The sequence below is a fragment of the Ranitomeya variabilis genome, chromosome 1 (genome assembly GCF_051348905.1).
Source record: "Ranitomeya variabilis isolate aRanVar5 chromosome 1, aRanVar5.hap1, whole genome shotgun sequence".
NCBI lineage: Eukaryota > Metazoa > Chordata > Amphibia > Anura > Dendrobatidae > Ranitomeya > Ranitomeya variabilis.
In genome coordinates, this window is record NC_135232.1 from 993,275,429 (window position 1) to 993,300,021 (window position 24,593).

The 24,593-nt window shown below is 42.9% G+C and overlaps 1 protein-coding gene across 3 annotated transcripts in view; it reads right to left on the reverse strand.

The window, feature by feature from the left end:
- Nucleotides 1-24,593, reverse strand: part of SPOCK3 (SPARC (osteonectin), cwcv and kazal like domains proteoglycan 3) — a 524,762-nt gene that overhangs the window by 281,216 nt on the left and 218,953 nt on the right. For all 3 annotated transcript variants that reach the window (XR_013220006.1, XM_077279469.1, XM_077279470.1), the window contains exon 3: nucleotides 16,925-16,970. Coding sequence is in view for 2 of the 3 variants with exons in the window: in XM_077279469.1 (XP_077135584.1) it covers nucleotides 16,925-16,970 (46 nt within the window). In the remaining variant the exon portion in view is untranslated. The remainder of the gene's footprint in view (nucleotides 1-16,924; nucleotides 16,971-24,593) is intronic.

A 24,593-nucleotide genomic window follows, 5' to 3' on the forward strand; every position in this document is an offset into this window, starting at 1 on the left:
ATCACATCTCCAAGTTTTCCTCCTTGTTCTTAATACTGTATTTTTCAGACTCTAAGACTCACCGGACTGTGAGATGCACCCAGGTTTTAGAGGTGGAAAATAGGGAAAAAATATTTGAAGCAAAAAATGTGGTAAAATATGTAATAACATGAATAACATACTATTATATGTGGTGTTATTATATATAATAGTATGCTATTATGTTGGAAGAAGAGGGTGCTGCGGGACTAGTGTGGTGTCTGTAAAGTACTATATGAAGATGTTGGAGGGTGAGTATAAGAATGGGGGCACAGGGCTTATATTTAAAGCACCACTCCAGCACTGAAAAATAACACTGGAGTGGGGCTTTAAGTACCCATGGGAGAACAATAACTCCCAGCATGTCCTGCAGATCCTATGGCATGCTGGGAGTTATAGTTCACCACAGAAGTGGCAGAGTGCATTTCATGTGTTGTAATTAATACACTTTTAATTAACTCTTACTTGTAAAGGCTGTGCTCACTATGCTCAGTGCAGGTCCTGCAGTCAGCCAGCCACGCTAGAAAACCGGAAGTCTCTCTCTCTCTCTACCGCTTACAGGACCTTCTGGTGAGGTAAAGAAGGGCTGGAGCATCACATGACTGTGCAGAGCCCTCCTCCCTTTCCTCACCACAGGTCTTGTAAGAGGAAGCTACATTGTTTCTAGCATGGTGTCTGCAGGACCTGATGACATAGTGAAGAGGGTAGGCTATGTGCTGTCAAGTGATGCTCCAGCCCACCCTCTTCATTACATCACACAGGTCCCATATGGGAGCACTCATCATCAGCAGGAGCCCAGGCTGTGCTGTCAGGTATGCAGCGATCTCTCCTGTTGCACCCTGCTCCTGCCCCCTCCTCCACCGGACACACATCTCCCCAGCCACTGCAGGAATCCAGCACTGAGGAAACCATGTGGGTCTGCTGTTTAAGTGAAGGAACACTCATTTGCTGCTCCCCGCTCACTGCTCGGCGCTGACAGGTGGGCGGGGAAGCGACTAATGATTATTCATTCACTTTAAGCATCGGGACCACGTGGTTTCCCCAGCGCCGGATTCCTGCAGCGGGGATGTTTTCTGTTGTGAATTGACTTTTTGGCTCCCTCTTGTGGTCACTAGTGGTATGACTCTGGGATTGTCTTTCTTCAGTTTGGAACTCACCTGGGTCGTTAGTCCAGGGGTGTTGCTATATTAACTTCCTGGATCCTTAGTCCAGTGCCTGGCATCGTTGTAATCAGATCCTTCTGTTGCTCCTGTCTGCTGGTCCTGGCTCTTGCAAAATTAAGCTAAGTCGTGCTTCTTTGTTTTTTGAGTTATTTGCTTTGCTCCTATTTTTGTCCAGCTCGTACTAAATGTGATTTCTGACCTTGCTGGAAGCTCTAGGGGGCTGGTGTTCTCCCCCCGGCCGTTAGTCGGTTCGGGGGTTCTTGAATATCCAGCGTGGATATTTTAATAGGGTTTTTGCTGACCATATAAGTCATCTTACTATATTCTGCTATTAGCTAGTGGGCCTCTCTTTGCTAAATACCTAGCTCATGCTTATGTTTGTCTTTTCCTCTTACCTCACCGTTATTATTTGTTGGGGGCTTGTATCCAACCTTTGGGGTCTTTTCTCTGGAGGCAAGAAAGGTCTTTCTTTTCCCTTCTAGGGTTAGTTAGTTCTCCGGCTGGCGCGAGATGTCTAGAACCAACGTAGGCACGTTCCCCGGCTGCTTCTATTTGTGGTGCTAGGATTAGATATATGGTCAGCCCAGTTACCACTGCCCTATGAGCTGTTTTTTTGTGTTTGCAGACTTGGTATTTATTCCTGAGACCCTCTGCCATTGGGGTCATAACAGTATGCCAGGCCGACATTGAATGTTTAATACATTGCAGAAGTGGGATAATAAGAAAGGAAATTCTGAGTTTTTTTTTTTTTTTTGTTCCTCTCTTCCTCCCCTTTACCTCTGAGTGGCTTGAGCTTGCTGCAGACATGAATATCCAGACCTTGATTACAAGTGTGGACCAGCTTGCTGCTCGTGTGCAAAGCATACAAGATTTTGTTACCAGTAGTCCTATGTCTGAACCTAAAATACCTATTCCTGAACTGTTTTCTGGAGACCGATTTAAGTTTAGGAATTTCAGGGATAATTGTAAATTGTTTCTATCTCTGAGACCCCGTTCATCTGGAGACTCAGCTCAGCAAGTTAAAATTGTTATCTCTTTTTTACGGGGTGACCCTCAGGATTGGGCCTTCTCGCTAGAGCCAGGAGATCCGGCATTGGCAAATATTGATGCGTTTTTTCTGGCGCTCGGATTGCTTTACGAGGAACCCAATCTTGAGGTTCAGGCAGAAAAAGCCTTGTTGGCTATTTCTCAGGGCCAGGATGAAGCTGAAGTGTGTTGCCAAAAATTTCGGAAATGGTCCGTGCTTACTCAGTGGAATGAGTGTGCTCTGGCCGCAAACTTCAGAAATGGCCTTTCTGAAGCCATTAAGAATGTGATGGTGGGTTTCTCCATTCCTACAAGTCTGAATGATTCCATGGCGCTGGCTATTCAAATTGACCGGCGTTTGCGGGAGCGCAAAACCGCTAATCCTCTGGTGGTGTTGTCTAAACAAACACCTGATTTGATGCAATGTGATAGAATTCAGACCAGAAATGAGCGGAAAAATCATAGACGTCAGAATGGGTTGTGTTTTTACTGTGGTGATTCTACACATGTTATATCAGCATGCTCTAAATGCCTAACAAGGGTTGTTAGTCCTGTCGCCATTGGTAATTTGCAACCTAAATTTATTTTGTCTGTAACTTTAATTTGCTCATTGTCCTCTTACCCTGTTATGGCGTTTGTGGATTCAGGTGCTGCCCTGAGTCTTATGGATCTGTCATTTGCCAAGCGCTGTGGTTTTGTTCTTGAGCCATTGGTTAATCCTATCCCTCTGAGGGGTATTGATGCTACGCCATTGGCGGAAAATAAACCGCAGTTTTGGACACAGGTAACCATGTGCATGACTCCTGAACATCGGGAGGTGATTCGTTTTCTTGTTCTGCATAAAATGCATGATTTGGTCGTTTTGGGTTTGCCATGGTTACAGACTCATAATCCAGTCTTGGATTGGAAGGCAATGTCTGTGTCAAGTTGGGGCTGTCAGGGTATTCATGGTGATTCCCCGCCGGTGTCTATTGCTTCCTCTACTCCTTCGGAAGTTCCTGAGTATTTGTCTGATTATCAGGATGTGTTCAGCGAGTCCAGGTCCATTGTTCTGCCTCCTCATAGGGACTGTGACTGTGCCATAGATTTGATCCCAGGTAGCAAATTTCCTAAGGGAAGACTATTTAATCTGTCTGTACCTGAGCATACCGCAATGCGTTCGTATATCAAGGAATCTCTGGAGAAGGGGCATATCCGTCCTTCCTCTTCCCCTCTTGGTGCGGGATTCTTTTTTGTGGCCAAGAAGGACGGATCTTTGAGACCTTGTATTGACTATCGGCTTTTGAACAAAATCACTGTTAAATTTCAGTATCCTTTGCCTCTGTTGTCAGACTTGTTTGCCCAAATTAAAGGTGCCAAGTGGTTCACCAAGATAGATCTTCGTGGTGCGTACAACCTTGTGCGCATTAAGCGAGGAGATGAATGGAAAACCGCATTTAATACGCCCGAAGGTCATTTTGAGTACTTGGTGATGCCTTTTGGGCTCTCTAATGCTCCTTCAGTGTTTCAGTCCTTTATGCATGATATTTTCCGGAAGTATCTGGATAAATTTATGATCGTTTATCTGGATGATATTCTGTTTTTTTCTGATGACTGGGACTCGCATGTAGAGCAGGTCAGGATGGTGTTTCAGGTTTTGCGTGAGAATGCTTTATTTGTTAAGGGCTCAAAGTGTCTCTTTGGAGTACAGAAGGTTCCCTTTTTGGGGTTTATTTTTTCCCCTTCTGCGGTGGAGATGGACCCAGTCAAGGTCCGTGCTATTCATGATTGGACTCAACCCACGTCAGTTAAGAGTCTTCAGAAGTTCTTGGGTTTTGCTAACTTCTACCGTCGTTTTATTGCTAATTTTTCTAGCATTGCTAAACCTTTGACGGATATGACCAAGAAAGGTTCTGATGTTGCTAACTGGGCTCCTGCAGCCGTGGAGGCTTTCCAGGAGTTGAAGCGCCGGTTTACTTCGGCGCCTGTTTTGTGCCAGCCTGATGTCTCACTTCCCTTTCAGGTTGAAGTGGATGCTTCTGAGATTGGGGCAGGGGCCGTTTTGTCGCAGAGAGGCCCTGGTTGCTCTGTGATGAGACCTTGTGCCTTTTTCTCGAGGAAGTTTTCGCCTGCTGAGCGGAATTATGATGTTGGCAATCGGGAGTTGTTGGCCATGAAGTGGGCATTTGAGGAGTGGAGTCATCGGCTCGAGGGTGCTAAGCATCGTGTGGTGGTCTTGACTGATCACAAAAATTTGATGTATCTCGAGTCTGCTAAACGCCTGAATCCTAGACAGGCCCGCTGGTCATTGTTTTTCTCCCGTTTTGACTATGTGGTCTCGTATTTACCAGGTTCAAAGAATGTGAAGGCTGATGCTCTTTCAAGGAGCTTTGTGCCTGACTCTCCGGGAGTCGCAGAACCTGTTGGTATTCTTAAAGAGGGAGTTATCTTGTCAGCCATTTCTCCAGATTTGTGATGTGTGTTGCAGAGATTTCAGGCTGGTAGACCTGACTCTTGTCCACCTGACAGACTGTTTGTTCCTGATAAGTGGACCAGCAGAGTCATTTCCGAGGTTCATTCCTCGGTGTTGGCAGAACATTCGGGAATTTTTGGCACCAGAGATCTGGTGGCTAGGTCCTTTTGGTGGCCTTCCTTGTCACGGGATGTGCGGTCGTTTGTGCAGTCCTGTGGGACTTGTGCTCGAGCTAAGCCTTGCTGTTCGCGTGCCAGCGGGTTGCTCTTGCCCTTGCCTGTCCCGAAGAGGCCTTGGACACACATTTCCATGGATTTCATTTCAGATCTCCCAGTGTCTCAGGGCATGTCTGTCATCTGGGTGGTATGTGATCGCTTTTCTAAGATGGTCCATTTGGTACCTTTGCCTAAGCTGCCTTCCTCTTCCGATCTGGTTCCTGTGTTCTTTCAGAATGTGGTTCGTTTACACGGCATTCCTGAGAATATTGTGTCTGACAGAGGATCCCAGTTTGTTTCCAGGTTCTGGCGATCCTTTTGTGCTAGGATGGGCATTGAGTTGTCGTTTTCGTCTGCCTTTCATCCTCAGACTAATGGACAAACGGAGCGAACTAATCAGACTCTGGAGGCTTATTTGAGGTGTTTTGTTTCTGCGGATCAGGATGATTGGGTGACCTTCTTGCCATTGGCTGAGTTTGCCCTTAATAATCGGGCTAGTTCCGCTACATTGGTTTCGCCATTTTTCTGCAACTCTGGTTTCCATCCTCGTTTTTCCTCGGGACATGTGGAGCCTTCTGACTGTCCTGGGGTGGATTCTGTGGTGGATAGGTTGCAGCAGATCTGGAATCATGTGGTGGACAACTTAAAGTTGTCACAAGAGAAGGCTCAGCGTTTTGCCAACCGCCGCCGCGGTGTGGGTCCCCGACTTCGTGTTGGGGATTTGGTATGGCTGTCTTCTCGATTTGTTCCTATGAAGGTCTCCTCTCCTAAATTTAAGCCTCGCTTCATCGGTCCTTACAAGATATTGGAAATCCTTAATCCTGTGTCCTTTCGCTTGGATCTTCCGGTGTCGTTTGCCATTCACAACGTGTTCCATAGGTCTTTGTTGCGGCGGTACGTTGTACCTGTGGTTCCTTCTGTTGAGCCTCCTGCTCCGGTGTTGGTTGAGGGCGAGTTGGAGTACGTGGTGGAGAAGATCTTGGATTCTCGTCTCTCCAGGCGGAGGCTTCAGTATCTGGTCAAGTGGAAGGGCTATGGTCAGGAGGATAATTCCTGGGTGGTTGCCTCTGATGTGCATGCGGCCGATTTAGTTCGTGCCTTTCACGCTGCTCATCCTGATCGCCCTGGTGGTCTTGGTGAGGGTTCGGTGACCCCTCCTTAAGGGGGGGTACTGTTGTGAATTGACTTTTTGGCTCCCTCTTGTGGTCACTAGTGGTATGACTCTGGGATTGTCTTTCTTCAGTTTGGAACTCACCTGGGTCGTTAGTCCAGGGGTGTCGCTATATTAACTTCCTGGATCCTTAGTCCAGTGCCTGGCATCGTTGTAATCAGATCCTTCTGTTGCTCCTGTCTGCTGGTCCTGGCTCTTGCAAAATTAAGCTAAGTCGTGCTTCTTTGTTTTTTGAGTTATTTGCTTTGCTCCTATTTTTGTCCAGCTTGTACTAAATGTGATTTCTGACCTTGATGGAAGCTCTAGGGGGCTGGTGTTCTCCCCCCGGCCGTTAGTCGGTTCGGGGGTTCTTGAATATCCAGCGTGGATATTTTAATAGGGTTTTTGCTGACCATATAAGTCATCTTACTATATTCTGCTATTAGCTAGTGGGCCTCTCTTTGCTAAATACCTAGCTCATGCATATGTTTGTCTTTTCCTCTTACCTCACCGTTATTATTTGTTGGGGGCTTGTATCCAACTTTTGGGGTCTTTTCTCTGGAGGCAAGAAAGGTCTTTCTTTTCCCTTCTAGGGTTAGTTAGTTCTCCGGCTGGCGCGAGACGTCTAGAACCAACGTAGGCACGTTCCCCGGCTGCTTCTATTTGTGGTGCTAGGATTAGATATATGGTCAGCCCAGTTACCACTGCCCTATGAGCTGGTTTTTTGTGTTTGCAGACTTGGTATTTATTCCTGAGACCCTCTGCCATTGGGGTCATAACAGTTTTCCTTCCTCCTTCAAGGGCAATGCCAGTGCGATCCCACTCAACCGCTGCCCCCTCCCCACATGTTACATTCGGACCATAAGACACACCCCACACTTTCCTCCCAAATTTGGAAGAAAAAAGTGCATCTTATGGTTCAAAAAATAAGGTATGTGCATGTGCAGCCCAATGCCTTTGCTAGGAAGATGTTTTGAGCAGCGGCAATACATTTCCTCTCTTCAGCTCACACTGTGTACAGAAGACCAGAGAGTTGCTCAAAACATCTTGCTAGTGAAGGCATTAGGTAGGGATAACTTCCAAATAGGACTGCGCATACGCCTCAGGTGCCATTTTGTTTGAGACTATTTTATAGTGACCAGAGCAATTAATGTGCTGGCATTACATTGAAAATAAGTGCCAGATCCTGAAGGATCAGTGACCTGTCATTCAAACATGAAGATGAATAAGGGACCAGAGCACCAAGAAAAGACCTGCCCACAGGCCACCCCAATGCACGAAGATATTAAGTGAAAACTTCACGCAAAGATTGCACATAAGCCACCAAACGGATTTCTTCACCACACGTATCATTTTAATCAGTATCCCAATGCCAATATGGCTATGTGTGTACTTTACTTTGCAAAATCCTGCTGACAGGTTCTCTTTAAAGTGCGGTGAAATGGTGGAAAAAATCTCACAATTTAGCTATTGTTTTTTAGGTTTTGCTTTTGCGCTATTGATGTGTGGTAAAAATGAACAGACATGATTCTACAAGTCAATAAGAATACTGTGATACCAAGCATGTAAATATATAAGTGTACATATTTTATTAAATGATTAATAAAAATTCAGAATTTGGTAGAAAAAAATGGATTTGTGGTGTCATTTTCTGAGATCAGCAACTTTTTATATTTTCATTAAATGAGAGCTTATTTTCTGGTAATTTTTTAAAATGTATTTCATTTTTGGGCAGAAGCAACATTTTGATCGCTTTATTTCAATTTTTAGGAAGATGCAGCAACTGCTCCCATCCACACTCCAAAAAAAAAAAAAATCACAATTCTGACATTTTTATTTTTCTTATTATTATGATATTTATTTTTTAGGCTAACAAATTTTATAATTTTATACAACTAACTTCTATGGATGTACTGATTACTCTGATTTGTTATTTCCTTTTACTTAATAGGGGAGTAGGTGTTCGATTCGAATTTTTATATATTTTTTCATATTTTAAATAACTTTTATTTATTAGCCTTCATATGAAACTATGATCATGTGATCACTTGTTCCATATACTGCAACACTGGTGTATTGCAGTATTTAGACAAAATGATGTTTTCCAATGAAGCAGACAGACTGGGTTTCACAGGCTGACAAAGGCAGCCGTGGGGATAATCAATAGGTCCCTGGAAGCTTTGACAAAAAATGGACCCCTATGATCGCATCATAGGGGGCCAATGGGAGTCGCTGCATGCTCGCATCAGTGGTCATGCTGTTTTAAAGCCTTAAATGATATTGTCTGTGATTTACAGTGTTATTCAAGTAGTCAAATAGCAGCAATCGGAGACAGCTCAGTTTTCTTTTAGATGCCAGCTGTGCATCACAGCCAACATCTCAGATATGGTGTGGGTTCAGCTTCAGAATCGTCTCCATACACCGGAACCATCATGTGATGTTCTATTATCTTACATATCAATCAGGGGTTAAATAAAAGTAACATTTTAGCTTGAGGGCTCTTTCTATTTGAGACTTGATTACATTGTACTTTTCATTTTCTTACTGTTGAGCTTCCTGGCAAAGAAATACTGTGCATTTCTAATCCATTTTGTTTTTATAATCTGGTGACTACTCTCAGTGAAATCAAAGTTTACAAACTGAAAATTAATGATTTGCAATTGCAGTGGGAGGGCTCTGCATTTACAGCTTTCCCTTTTCTCTGACCTTACTCCGCCCCCTGCCTGCCATCCAACCAGTTTTTATCTTAGGCTTTGCCTGTTTAATGGCCTGTGTGACCATGCTCCTATTTTTTGAATGCATAATAATTATACTCCAATTCATTTTTTCGGTTAAAGGGACGTGATCGTATGAAGATAGGAGGAGCCGGACCGGACCGCGACGCCCATTGGACACGGACCGCAGCGGGACCGCCCCTGGGTGAGTATAATCTAACCTCTTTTTCTCATCTTTCAGGTTACATTGGGGGCTTATCTACAGCATTACAGAATGCTGTAAATAAGCCCCTGATGCCGGTGGCCACAGCTCATATACGATTTTGGGGGTGACAGATTCCCTTTACGTTTCAGGTTTCTGTGCAGGTAAAGGTGTGACCTCCCTTTCTTTGAGCTGACCATCACGTTTGTATTCGAGACCCGGTCCTGCTTGACACTTATTCACATTGACTTAATTTTGACACTTGGTAAGGTTTTAACACTAGAGGTTAGGACCATCCCGATTTGAGTATACCTTGACATTAGTAAAAAGGTGTTTACTAACTACCCTATGTAATTTATATGACTATTCTTTTTACTTACAGCAGGGTATATGTTCATTTTGCTATCTTAGGTTTCATTAGCATATAACGTCAATTACTGATTTCTGTAAAACAGCTAAATTAATTTCTACAGGAAAAATATGAATTTAATTAGCATTAATGGGAATCTGTCAGCAGGTTTTTGCTAATCCAATGATGTATAACTTCTTCACTGGGTACAGCATTTCTACACAATCAGCGGTTATAGATTTAACAATAGTGCAAAGGTGAGAAAACTTCCCCTGCCTGTTGTGAATTCGGTTTGTGGGCTCCCCCGGTGGTCTGTTATGGTAGTGTCTCTTATGTGCCTTCCTCCATCTCTGATTACCTGTCGCCACCCTCTTGGGGAGTTTCCTATTTAAGGCTGCTTGGCTGTTAGTCACATGCCGGCCAACAATGTGCTAGTAGCATTCTGTTGCATTCACCTGCCTCAAGTTCCAGTTCAGCTAAGTTGAATTTTGTTTCTTGTTTTGCTATTTTTGTCCAGCTATCTGCAATGTGACTCTTCAGTGCTGGAAGCTCTTGTGGACAGAAAATTACTACTCCAGTGGCATGAGTTGTCACTGGAGTTTAAAGTAATTTCTGGATGGTGTTTTTGAATAGTGATTTTTAGGTCGACCGTGAAGTAACTCTTTCCTGTCCTTCTGCTATCTAGTAAGCGGACCTCACTGTGCTAAATCTGCTGTTCATCCTACGTATGTCATTTCCTCTGAACTCACCGTCAATATCTGTGGGGGCCTACTATCATCTTTTGGGGTTCCTCACTGGAGGTAAGGCAGGCCTGTATATTCCTCTTATAGGGGTAGTTAGATCTCCGGCTGGCGCGTGGTGTCTAGGGCATCGTAGGTACATCCCCCGGCTACTGTAAGTGTTGGGTCAGGTTCAGGTCACGGTCGACCTTAGTTTCCATCACCCGAGAGCTAGTCCGTTTTGCATTTTTTTCCCATGGTCATTGGGGTAACCATAACAGTTTGGCCGGCCTATAAAAAATCTATGTGTTAAAGTATGCACTAAAGTAGGAAGGAGAAGAAAAGGTTTTTTTTTTTCCTGTGTTTGAAAGTGCACCTTAGTTTGATCATTTGTATTCTTTGCTTAAACTGCAGTCTTCAGCCTTTTTTTTTTCTCCTCTCCTCTTAACCTCTGAATGCTTGGGTTACACCCATTTGAAACATGGATCCACAGAGTTTAGTTGCGGGTTTGAATAACCTTGCGACAAAAGTACAGAACCTACAAGATTTTGTTATACGTGCTCCAATGTCTGAACCTAAGATTCCTCTGCCTGAATACTTTACCGGAGACAGATCCCGGTTTTTGAGTTTCAGAGAAAATTGCAAATTGTTTTTGTCTCTGAGATCTCACTCTGCTGGTGATCAGACTCAACAAGTTAAAATTGTTATCTCTCTACTGCGCGGCGACCCACAAAGTTGGGCATTTGCATTATCGCCAGGGGATCCTGCGTTGTTAAATGTAGATGCGTTTTTTCAGGCTTTGGGGTTGCTTTATGAAGAACCTAATTTGGAGATTTTGGCTGAGAAAGCCTTGATAGCTCTTTCCCAAGGGCAAGATGAAGCTGAGATATACTGCCAGAAATTCCGTAAATGGTCGGTGCTTACTAAATGGAATGAGTGCGCTTTAGCAGCTAATTTCAGAGAAGGTCTCTCTGATGCCGTGAAGGATGTCATGGTGGGGTTCCCTGTGCCTACAGGTCTGAATGATGCCATGAAATTGGCTATCCAGATTGATCGGCGTTTGCGGGAGCGCAAATCTGTGCACCATATGGCGGGGTCTTCTGAGGAAGAATCTGTGCACCATATGGCGGTATCTTCTGAGCAAAAACCTGTGCACCATATGGCGGTGTCTTCTGAGCAAAGACCTGTGCACCATTTGGCGGTGACCTCTGAAAAGGCATTGGAGCATATGCAATGCGATCGTGTTTTGTCTAGAGGCGAACGTCAAAATTACAGGCGCAAAAATGGATTGTGCTTCTACTGTGGAGATCCAGCTCATGTTATATCAGCATGCTCTAAACGTATAAATAAGGTTGATAAAAAGGTTGATAAATCTTTTTCTACAGGTACCTTGCAGTCAAAATTTCTTTTGTCCGTGACATTGATTTGTACCTTATCATCTGTGACTGTGAATGCTTATGTGGATTCTGGCGCCGCTCTGAGTCTCATGGATTGGTCCTTTGCCAAGCGTTGTGGGTTTGATTTGGAGCCGTTGGAAGTTTCTATTCCCCTGAAGGGTATTGATTCTACACCTTTGGCTAGCAATAAACCACAATATTGGACACAAGTGACTATGCGTCTCACCCCAGACCATCAGGAGATTATTCGTTTCCTTGTATTATATAACCTACATGATGTCTTAGTGCTTGGATTACCATGGTTACAGATTCATAATCCCGTCTTGGACTGGAAATCTATGTCTGTGTTGAGCTGGGGATGTCGGGGTATTCATGGGGATGCACCTTTGGTTCCTATTTCTTCATCTACTCCCTCTGAGATCCCAGCATTTCTGTCAGATTTTTATGATGTCTTTCAAGAGCCTAAAGTTGATTCTCTCCCTCCCCACAGAGAGTGTGACTGCGCTATTGAATTGATCCCCGGTAGTAAGTTTCCTAAGGGTCGCTTGTTTAATTTGTCTGTACCTGAACATACTGCTATGCGGGAGTATATCAGAGAATCCTTGGAAAAGGGTCATATTCGCCCCTCGTTGTCCCCACTAGGGGCAGGATTTTTCTTTGTAGGTAAAAAGGATGGTTCATTGAGACCTTGTATCGACTATCGACTTTTGAATAAGATTACAGTTAAATACCAGTACCCGTTACCTTTACTGACTGATCTGTTTGCTCGTATAAAGGGGGCTAAGTGGTTCACTAAGATCGATCTACGTGGTGCGTATAATTTGGTGCGGATTAAGCAGGGGGATGAGTGGAAGACCGCATTTAATACGCCTGAAGGCCATTTTGAGTATTTGGTAATGCCTTTCGGTCTCGCAAATGCCCCTTCCGTTTTTCAGTCCTTTATGCACGATATTTTCCGTGAATATCTGGATAAGTTTATGATTGTGTATTTGGATGATATTCTTGTTTTTTCGGAGGACTGGGAATCTCACGTTCAACAGGTCAGGAGAGTTTTTCAGGTTTTGCGAGCTAATTCTCTTTTTGTAAAGGGCTCAAAGTGTAGTTTTGGAGTTCAGAGAATTTCCTTTTTGGGATATATTTTTTCCCCTTCATCTATGGAGATGGACCCTGTCAAGGTCCAGGCTATTTGTGATTGGATGCAACCTACTTCTTTGAAGAGTCTGCAAAAGTTCTTGGGTTTTGCTAATTTCTATCGCCGATTTATAGCGGGTTTTTCTGCCATTGCTAAACCTTTGACTGATTTGACCAAAAAGGGTGCTGATGTTGCTAATTGGTCCTCTGCGGCTGTGGAGGCCTTTCAAGAGCTTAAGCGCCGCTTTTCTTCCGCTCCTGTGTTGCGCCAACCTGATGTGTTACTTCCGTTCCAGGTTGAGGTGGATGCTTCGGAGATCGGAGCAGGTGCAGTTTTGTCGCAGAAAGATCCTGACTGCTCAGTAATGAGACCATGTGCGTTTTTCTCCCGAAAGTTTTCGCCCGCTGAGCGAAATTATGATGTGGGAAATCGGGAACTTCTGGCCATGAAGTGGGCGTTTGAGGAGTGGCGTCATTGGCTTGAGGGTGCTAGACACCAGGTGGTGGTCCTCACTGACCACAAGAATCTAATTTATCTTGAGTCGGCCAGGCGTCTGAATCCTAGACAGGCGCGCTGGTCGTTGTTTTTCTCCCGATTTAACTTTGTGGTGTCATATCTGCCTGGGTCCAAGAATGTGAAGGCGGATGCCCTCTCTAGGAGTTTTGAGCCTGACTCGCCTGGTGATTCCGAACCTACCGGCATCCTGAAGGATGGGGTGATATTGTCAGCTGTCTCCCCAGACCTGCGGCGTTCTTTGCAGGAGTTTCAGGTGGATAGGCCTGATCGCTGTCCGCCTGGTAGACTGTTTGTCCCTGATGATTGGACCAGTAGAGTTATCTCGGAGGTTCATTCTTCCGCGTTGACAGGTCATCCTGGAATTTTTGGCACCAGGGATTTGGTGTCTAGGTCCTTCTGGTGGCCTTCTTTGTCTCGAGATGTGCGCATGTTTGTGCAGTCTTGTGATGTTTGTGCTCGGGCCAAGCCCTGCTGTTCTAGGGCCAGTGGGTTGTTGTTGCCCTTGCCTATTCCTAAGAGGCCTTGGACGCACATCTCTATGGACTTTATTTCTGACCTTCCGGTTTCTCGTAGGATGTCTGTCATCTGGGTGATTTGTGACCGTTTTTCCAAGATGGTTCATTTGGTACCTTTACCCAAATTGCCCTCCTCCTCTGAGTTGGTTCCTCTATTTTTTCAGAATGTGGTGCGTTTGCATGGTATTCCTGAGAATATAGTGTCTGACAGGGGTACTCAGTTTGTGTCTAGATTTTGGCGGACGTTCTGTGCCAGGATGGGTATCGATTTGTCTTTTTCGTCTGCATTCCATCCTCAGACTAATGGCCAGACTGAGCGTACTAATCAGACCTTGGAGACTTACTTGAGATGTTTTGTGTCCGCTGATCAGGATGATTGGCTGGACTTTTTGCCATTGGCAGAGTTTGCCCTTAACAATCGGGCTAGTTCTGCCACTTTGGTTTCTCCATTTTTTTGTAATTCAGGGTTTCACCCTCGGTTTTCGTCCGGTCAATTGGAGTCTTCGGATTGTCCTGGAGTGGATGCTGTGGTTGATAGGATGCATCAGATTTGGGGACAGGTTGTGGACAATCTGAAGTTGTCCCAGGAGAAGACTCAACAGTTCACTAATCGTCATCGGCGTATTGGTCCTCGTCTTTGTGTTGGGGACCTGGTGTGGCTGTCTTCTCGATTTGTTCCTATGAAGGTCTCGTCTCCTAAGTTTAAGCCTCGGTTTATCGGCCCTTATAGGATTCTGGAGGTTCTTAATCCTGTGTCCTTTCGTTTGGACCTCCCAGCATCTTTTAATATCCATAATGTTTTCCATCGGTCATTATTGCGGAGGTATGAGGTACCGGTTGTTCCTTCTGCTGATCCACCTGCTCCTGTGTTGGTTGAGGGTGAATTGGAGTATGTGGTGGAAAAGATCTTGGACTCCCGTGTTTCCAGACGGAAACTTCAGTATCTGGTTAAGTGGAAAGGTTATGGCCAGGAGGATAATTCTTGGGTGACAGCATCCGATGTTCATGCTCCCGATTTGGTTCGTGCATTTCATAGTGCTCATCCAGGTCGCCCTGGTGGTTCTGGTGAGGGTTCGGTGCCCCCTCCTTAAGGGGGGGGTACTGTTGTGAATTCGGTTTGTGGGCTCCCCCGGTGGTCTGTTATGGTAGTGTCTCTTATGTGCCTTCCTCCATCTCTGATTACCTGTCGCCACCCTCTTGGGGAGTTTCCTATTTAAGGCTGCTTGGCTGTTAGTCACATGCCGGCCAACAATGTGCTAGTAGCATTCTGTTGCATTCACCTGCCTCAAGTTCCAGTTCAGCTAAGTTGAATTTTGTTTCTTGTTTTGCTATTTTTGTCCAGCTATCTGCAATGTGACTCTTCAGTGCTGGAAGCTCTTGTGGACAGAAAATTACTACTCCAGTGGCATGAGTTGTCACTGGAGTTTAAAGTAATTTCTGGATGGTGTTTTTGAATAGTGATTTTTAGGTCGACCGTGAAGTAACTCTTTCCTGTCCTTCTGCTATCTAGTAAGCGGACCTCACTGTGCTAAATCTGCTGTTCATCCTACGTATGTCATTTCCTCTGAACTCACCGTCAATATCTGTGGGGGCCTACTATCATCTTTTGGGGTTCCTCACTGGAGGTAAGGCAGGCCTGTATATTCCTCTTATAGGGGTAGTTAGATCTCCGGCTGGCGCGTGGTGTCTAGGGCATCGTAGGTACATCCCCCGGCTACTGTAAGTGTTGGGTCAGGTTCAGGTCACGGTCGACCTTAGTTTCCATCACCCGAGAGCTAGTCCGTTTTGCATTTTTTTCCCATGGTCATTGGGGTAACCATAACACCTGCCCACACCAGGCTCTGTATGTGCATTGTCTATAGACAGTGAGCAGCTTATCACAGGAGGGGATGGAGTCGGACTAGCATGCATGTGCTGCTGTAGCTACTGGAGTCTGGACAATCATTTTCACAATCTTCATTGTATGTAAACAACAGCACATAGCCAGACATGTGACACATCGTTGAAATCTATATTTGAACCCCTAACTCAAATTACATAGCAAAATCTGCTAATAGATTCCCTTTAGGGTACCTTTACATACACGTCATTGGTTTTGAGTATAAAATACTGATGACAGGTTCTCTTTAAGTAGTTTATTTAATCTTTGTTTTGTGGCCAAAAGCAGCGGCAGAATTGCCTTTTAATCTTTATATACAGTATTTCAGGATAGGCAACTACTTTATTCCCATGCAGGACAATTCTTTAATTATTAAAGAATATTACTGTCTAAAATGATACAATATTACTATTTCAATAATATCTTGGATATTTAAACGGGTAATTGATACTAGGTGGTGATCAGTAATAACAACCATTACAGTTCCAGAGGCAAAGCCTTCCACAAATTACATTACATACACTGTGATACCGAAATGCATGTTTTAATGTCCATTACCCTTATCTGCCATTGAGGTTTCCATTTTTGGTATTTATCAGCGCTTTAGCTTTGGCCATAATCAGCCAGGAAATTGGGAAAATTGGATAATCTTAGAAAAGAAGCATGCTTGAACCTGTCTCAGTAAACATGGAACTGTATGGGCAGAAAGTTAAAGAAGCACTCCCATTAAAGTTTTCATCCTCTTATTATATAGCAATCATCATATTATATAGCACTGTGCACTTACAATTGCTCATTTTGCCTTTCTTACCTAGCTAATTCTTCTGTTTACCATTAGGTCTATGACATCACGTGATTAAAAATTGACTAGCTGAATCCTTCTAAGCTGTATGTAGAAACAGGAGGTCAATTTTTCCTGTATGAGTCATAAGTCACTGCAGAAGTACCTGGTGGGGGGGAGGAGCAACTGGGTCAGGAGATGAAGAGGGGAATGATTTCTGCAGGAAAAAAGACTTCCTGTTCCTACATAGAGCAGAGAATAGAGAAGAATTAGCTGGGTAGAAAGGTAAAATGAGCAATTGTAAGTACGCAGTGCTATATAATATGATTATTGCAATATATTAAGGATAAAAACTTTGATGGGTGTGATTCAATAAAATAAGGCCGTAAAAAACAAATATGCCCATAAGTGTTACATAGACATCGGCAGAACAGTTATCTCTCCTGTGTACCCCCAGATTTCTTTATAGTAATCTCCTTATCGTCTATGGAAACAAAAGGGTTGGGTGCTTATATTCTCTACTATTACATCATCTGTCAACTGAGAAATGACAAATGATTGATATCAGCCGGTCCAGCTGAATATCATGGAATGTATATATGGGTGTTAAAACAAACAATTTTTCTTAAACAGAAAATAAAATTATCGTTCTTTACCTTGCAGTATACAAAACAGTTTATATATAGTATATCTTACCTTGATCAAACGGTCTGCTAGGACTCCAAGTACGGAAGTAATCATCCTAGAGGACAAGACAACACAAACTTTATTAAAACTATATTTAAGAAAATAAAAATATATTTAACACAAAGTAGATATCAGCATGCAATAGATTGAGAAGGTAAAAACAAAGCAAATTTATACAAACCTCCACTTCCTAAATGGGTCAGCAAGTGAAATAAATAGGAAAGTAAATAACAGTGAGAATAATGCATTGTCAACGCTCTTTAGAGTTTTTTCTTGATTTGGTTAATAGGCTATTAGTCACATAGAATTTCAAACTGTTTCAATCTGCATTTTGATAGGTTGGTGATGAAAAGAAAATAACCCATAATAACACACTTAAATAAGATATCATTGATTATGCCTTGTTTCATGGAGAAGAATATCCAACAATGGAATAGTACAAGAAAACATTCAACAATATAGCCCAGAAGCTGCAGGAGGCAATGATTAGACAAGCAAGGTATGTAATTTCACTGGTGCCACTTTAATGATTCTAGCCATAGCTGCTCTCACACCCGCAGAGTATAGAAATGATTGCTTCCATCGAACAAAGACACGTTAGAACAAAGCATACCCTCAAGTGCCTGCCTTTTGTATAAACTCCACTTAACTGCCCATTCTCATTACTCAATCTTTTTAACATTAATATGACAAGTCATATAATATAATTTTAGTAACCTGGTTAATACATTTGCTTTTTTCTCTTTCAATTATACAAGCCTAAAAAACATATCTATAACTTTGAAATCAGAAAATGTGACAAACATCATTTTTAATTTAACTAGGGTGTATGGCATAGAGAAGTACCGTATACTTAATTCAGAAGAAGGAACTAGAGACGAGTGGATCAGGCAAAATTCAAATTTGCTTGTTGGCCCAGATTTGGCTAGAAAATTTGACTGCTGAATATCCCAGGACTCCTCATGCTACACTGGGACATCCAGCCCTCGTAAGGCACAGGATGGATTGGTAACACTGAGGAGCGGATGGGCTAAAGAGTTTAGCCACAATGTGGGTATATACAGCTCTGGCAAAAATTAAGGGCAGTCCAATCTCCAGACCTGAACCCCATTGAAAACATCTGGAATGTAATCTAGAGGATGATGGATAGTCACAAGCCATCAAACATAGAAGAATTGCTTAAAATTTTGAGCCAGAAGCGTGTGAAAGACTGGTGGAAAGCATGCCAAGATGCAAGAAATCTGTGATTAAAAACCATGGTTACTCCACAAAATATTGATTTCAGAACTCTTCCTGAGTTAAAACATTAAGGTACCTTCACACTAAGCGACGCTGTAGCGATACAGACAACGATGCTGATCGCTGCAGCGTCACTGTTTGGTCGCTGGAGAGCTGTCATACAGACCGCTCTCCAGAGACCAACGATGCCGAGGTCCCTGGGTAACCAGGGTAAACATCGGGTTGCTACGCGCAGGGCCGCGCTTAGTAACCCGATGTTTACCCTGGTTACCAGTGTAAAATGTAAAAAAACAAACAGTACATACTCACCTTCGCGTCCCCCGGCGTCCGCTTCCTGCACTGACTGAGCTCCGGCCCTAACAGCAGAGCGGTGACGTCACCGCTGTGCTGTGCTTTCACTTTACGGCCGGCGCTCAGTCAGTGCAGGAAGCGGACGGCGGGGGACGCGAATGTGAGTATGTACTGTTTGTTTTTTTACATTTTACACTGGTAAGCTGGGTAAACATCGGGTTACTAAGCGCGGCCCTGTGCTTAGTAACCCGATATTTACCTTGGTTACCATTGTAAAACATCGCTGGTATCGTTGCTTTTGCTGTCAAACACAGCGATACACGGCGATCTGACGACCAAATAAAGTTCTGAACTTTAATCAACGACCAGCGATATCACAGCAGGATTCTGATCACTGCTGCGTGTCAAACACAACGATATCGCTAGCCAGGACGCAGCAACGTCACGGATCGCTAGCGATATCGTTTAGTGTGAAGGTACCTTTAGTATTGCTGTTGCTAAATGATTATGAGCTTGTTTTCTTTGCACTATTTGAAGTCTGAAAGCACTGGGTTTTTTTTAGTTTTGACCATATTTCTTTGTCAGAAAAACAATACAAAATGTATTGCTTGGAAATTCGGAGACATAAGAAGTTTAGAGAATATAACTACAATTTACATTTTACTCAAAAATATACCTATAAAGAGAAAAATCAGACAAACTGAACATTTTGCAGTGGTCTCTTAATTATTGCCAGAGCTGTATATAGATAGATAGATAGATATATTAATATATATATATATATATATATATATATATATATATATATATATATTATAAAATATTATATATATCTACTATATAGTTGTCTGAGGGTCACTTCTGTCTTTCTGTCTGTCCTTCTGTCTGTCTGTCATGGATATTCATTGGTCGCGGCCTCTGTCTGTCATGGAAATCCAAGTCGCTGATGGGTCATGGCAAAAAAGCCACGACCAATTAGCGACGGGCACAGTCCGGCGGCAAAATGGCCGCTCCTTCCTCCCCGCAGTCAGTGACCGCTCCATAATCCCCTCCAGTCAGCACTCACACAGGGTTAATGGCAGCGCTAATGGACCGTGTTATGCCGCGGTGTAACGCACTCTGTTAACGCTGCTATTAACCCTGTGTGACCAACTTTTTACTTTTGATGCTGCCTATGCAGCATCAATAGTAAAAAGATCTAATGTTAAAAATAATTCAAAAAATAAAAAATCGTTATACAATCCCCGTCTGTCGGCCCCCACATCCAAAACAGGCCTTTCCCACTCCTCGCGACGCTCCGGTGACCGCTCCATGCATTGCAATATCGCGAGATGGTGACGTAGCGGTCTCGCAAGACCGTTACATCATCATCTCCCAAGACCGCAATGCACTCTTAAAACCGGAGCGCGTGAGGAGAACTGCTTCTCCTGGATCCCGGGGCCGACGGAAGGTGAGTATATAAATATTGTTTATTTTAATTCTTTTTTAACAGGGATATGATGCCCACATTGCTATATACTACGTGGGCTGTGCAATATACTATGTGGCTGTTCAATATACTATGTGGGCTGGGCAATATACTGTGTGGGCTGTGCGATATACTGCATGGGCTGTGCGATATACTGCGTGGGTTGTGCGATATACTGCATGGGCTGTGCAATATACTACGTGGCCTGTGCAATATATTGCGTGGCCTGTGCAATATACTATGTGGGCTGTGCAATATACTACGTGGGCTGTTATACACTACGTGGGCTGTTTTATACATTACGTGTGCTGTGTTATACACTACATGACCTGTGTTATACACTACGTGGCCTGTGTTATATACTGCATGTGTGGGCTGTTATATACTACGTGGCTGTGTTATATGCTATGTGGGCTGTTATACACTCCGTGGGCTGTGCTATATACTACGTGGCTGTGCTATATACTCCGTGGGCTGTTATGTACTATGTGGCTGAGCTATATACTCCATGGGCTGTGCTATATACTCCATGGGCAGTGCTATATACTACGTGGCTGTGCTATATACTATGTGGCCGTGCTATATACTACATGGCTGCTTTTTACTACGTGAGCTGTTATATACTACGTGGCTGTGCTATATACTACGTTGCCGGCCGCGAACAATCAGCGACAGGTGCAGTCTGGCATCCTGTGTATTCAATGTATTATTCTAAAATCTTCATAAATAAACTACATACATATTCTAGAATACCTGATGTGTTAGAATCGGCCTACCATCTAATATATATATATATATATATATATATATATATATATATATATATATATATATATATATATATATACTGTATATACAGGCGCTACTCACAAAATTAGAATATCATCAAAAAGTTAACTTATTTAGTTCTTCAATACAAATAGTGAGACTCATATATTATATAGAGTGATCTATTTCAAGTGTTTGCTTGGGTTAATGTTAATGTTGATGTTGATGATTATGGCTTACAGCCAGTGAAAATCCAAAGGTCATTATCTCAGTAAATTAGAATACTTTATAACACCAGCTTGAAAAATTATTTTAAAATCTGAAATGTTGGCCTACTGAAATTTATGTTCAGTAAATGCACTCAATGCATGGTTGAGGCTCTTTTTGCATCAATGCGGCGTGGCATGGAGGCGATCAGCCTGTGGCACTGCTAAGGTGAAATGGAAGCCCAGGTTGCTTTGATAGCAGCCTTCAGCTCATCTCCATTGTTGGGTCTGGTGTCTCTCATCTTCTTCTTGACAATGCCCCATAGATTATCTATGGGGCTAAGGTCATGCGAGTTTGCTGGCCAATCAAGCACAGTGATACTGTTGTTTTAAAACCAGGTGTTACTTTTGGCAGTGTGGATAGATGCCAAGTCTGCTGGAGAATGACATTTCCATCTCCAAATAGCTTGTAGGGTGCAGAGGGAAGCATGAAGTGCTCTAAAATTTCTTGATAGACGGCTGCACTGACTTTGGTCTTGATAAAACACAGTGGACCTACACCAGCAGATGACATGGCTTCCCAAACCATCACTGATTGTGGAAACATCACGCTAGACCTCAAGCAGCTTGGTTTGTGTGCCTCTCTCCTCTTCCTTCAGACTCTGGAAGCTTGATTTCCAAATGAAATGCAAAATTTACTTTCATCTGAAAACAACAACTTACAACTTAGACCACTGAGCAACAGTATAGTTCTTTTTCTCCTTGGCACAAGTAAGACACTTCTGGTGTTGTTTATTGGTCATGGGTGGCTTGACACAAGGAATGCAACACTTGGAGCCCATGTCCTGGATATGTCTGTGTGTGGTGGCTCTTGAAGCAATGACTCCAGCAGGAGTCCACTCCTTGTGAATCTCCCCCAAATTTTTGAATGGCCTTTTCTTAACAATCCTTTCAAGACAGTGGTTATCCCGGTTGCTTGTGCACCTTTTACTACCACACTTTTTCCTTCCACTCAACTTTCCATTAATATGCTTGGATACAGCACTCTGTGAACAGCCAGCTTCTTTAGCAATGACTTTTAGTGGCTTACCCTCCTTTTGGAATGTGTAAATGACTGCCTTCTGTACATATGTCAAGTCAGCAGTCTTCCCCATGATTGTGGCGCCTACAGGAACAGACTAAGGGGCCATTTTAAATGCAGAGGAAGCCATTGCAGGTGTTTTTTGTGATTTATTCTAATATACTGAAGTAATGACTTTTGAGTTTTCATTGACTGTAGGCTATAATCATCAACATTAACAGAAATAATCACTTGAAATAGATCACTCTGTTTGTAATGACTCTACATAATACATAAGTTTCACTTTTTTTTTATTGAAGAACTGAAATAAATTAATTTTTTGATGATATTCTAATTTTGTGAGAAGCACCTGTATGTATATATTTAGGGTCAAATAAGTATTGAACACATCACCAATTTCTAAGTCAATATATTTCTAATGGTGCATTTCTCACCAGATGTCAGTAACAACCCATCCAATCCACACAGGCAAAGAAATCAAACCATAGATGTTCATAAATTAAGTTATGTGTAATAATGAGAAATGACAAATTGAAAAAGTATTGAACACACGAAGAAAAAGGTGCAAAAAGCCATAGAAAGTCATGATACCAGCAGAAATATATTTGTAATTAGAAAGCAATTCTGCCACTTAGTGAAAAATAATATCAACTGGTTCAACTGATAGCCTATAAAAAGGTGTCTCAATACCAAGTGGTCACAAAAAAACCATGTCATGATGCGCAAAACCAGTGAACAGTCTCAAGACCTTTGCAACCTTTTTGCTGCAAAACATACTGATGGCATTGGTTACAGAAGAATTTCTAAACTACTGAGGGTTTCAGTGAGTACTATTGGGGTCATAATTTGGAAGTGGTAAGAACATCATTTCACCATAAACTGGCCATGACCAGGTGCTTCCCATAAGGTTTCAAATAGAGGAGTGAAAATAATTATTAGAACAGTTGTCCAAGCCATGAACCACCTGTGTAGAGCTACAGAAAGGCTTGGAATCAGCATGAACAATTGTTTTAAAGAAAACTATAATTAATGCAATCAACCTCCATGGCTTGTATGTATGTCTACCACAAAAAGCAAGTTCAAGCACATTTAAAGTTTGCTCAGCAACAGTTAGACCAGCCTGTGAAATAGTGGGAGAATGTAGTATGGTCAGATGACCCCAAAAACTCCATATGAACAGTAAAGATTGGATGTGGAAACATCATGGTTTGATGCTATTTTTCAGCATTCGGCACTGGGAAACGTAATGTTGTTGAAGGAAGGATGAATGGACAAATGTACCGAGACATTCTTGATTGAATCCTGCTGCCATCTACCAGGATGAAGATCAGTCCCTCTTCAATCTGAAAAGAGTCAATTAGCTCTTGTTTATTAATACCAGCCAATAGCAGTACCCCACCTGCATCTTACTGGCATCTGAATCAAAGTTTAGGATGGGCTAAAGGCCCATCCATCTGGTCTGACAAAAGTCATTCTAATCTCATCAATCCATAAAACGTTTAAAAATCTGTTTTCAGATATTTAGTGTCTTAGTTTTGACATTTCCACTTCTGTGTCATGTTCAAGCAGTGACCAGTGACACAAATAGTCACACTTAATGATAGGCACCCGGCCACTGTTAGGGGTCCACCTAGATGACGGATATCTAGTCTTTTGTATACTCAATGTCACACTCGCTCTGATATTATTTAACTCCCCTGATGAATCCCCGTGAGTAGGGAGGAAACTCATAGGATGGTGGATTTAGTGGATGGTGGATTGTCCCTAGCAGGGTTCACTTGGAGCCTGTCCTTGTTAGGACAGTTGCAGTACAAGGGGCACAACAGTGAGTTCAGCAAAACCCTATACCCCCTTCCCCCTCTCTTCCTATCCAGAGAAGGTAACAGGAGGAACCTGCTGTGGATGTTTGTCTGTTCCTATTGGAGAGATCAAACCAATTATTAATCTTGAGCACTGGATTGCAGTAGCACTTTATACACGTGTCATTTGTGTCATGTTAGTTTGCCCATTTTATCTTAGTGATTAAAAGTTAAGTTTTGCTTCATTGGGAGACTCTCCGAGCTATACTCAATTGATATTCCTGATGGTACTGTATAGGTGTGACTCATTTCACACTTCTGCTAGTTTTGTCATAGTCAGGGGTGGTCAGGTTTCCGCCATCCTAACCTTGGCTGTGTCTCTGAGCACTGAATAATTTGCACTTCTTGGCACTAAATACAGGTTTAGGTTTTGGCATATGTCAGCATTGGACTACTAAGGTTATTTACCTCATTGAGTACCAGCGCAAAAAACTGTACGCAAGCCGAAATAAGATTCGGCTGATGGTACGCATTAAGGAACACCTTACAAACATCAAGAAAGGGTACATAGGCCACGCCCTCTCATGGCACTTTTTCAATAAACACAACAAATGCATAAAAGATATCCGCTTTCTGGGTATTCAAAAAATTCAACAAAATTCAAGAGGGGGTAACCTCATAGAAGCTATGTCCGGAGCTGAATCCAAATGGATATTCTACCTAGATTGTCTGGCCCCGAAAGGCCTGAATTACGGGCTGGAATTATATGCCTTCTGATGATATAAAGAACATCAACACATTGGCATCTTTTTCTCCTCCTATACAT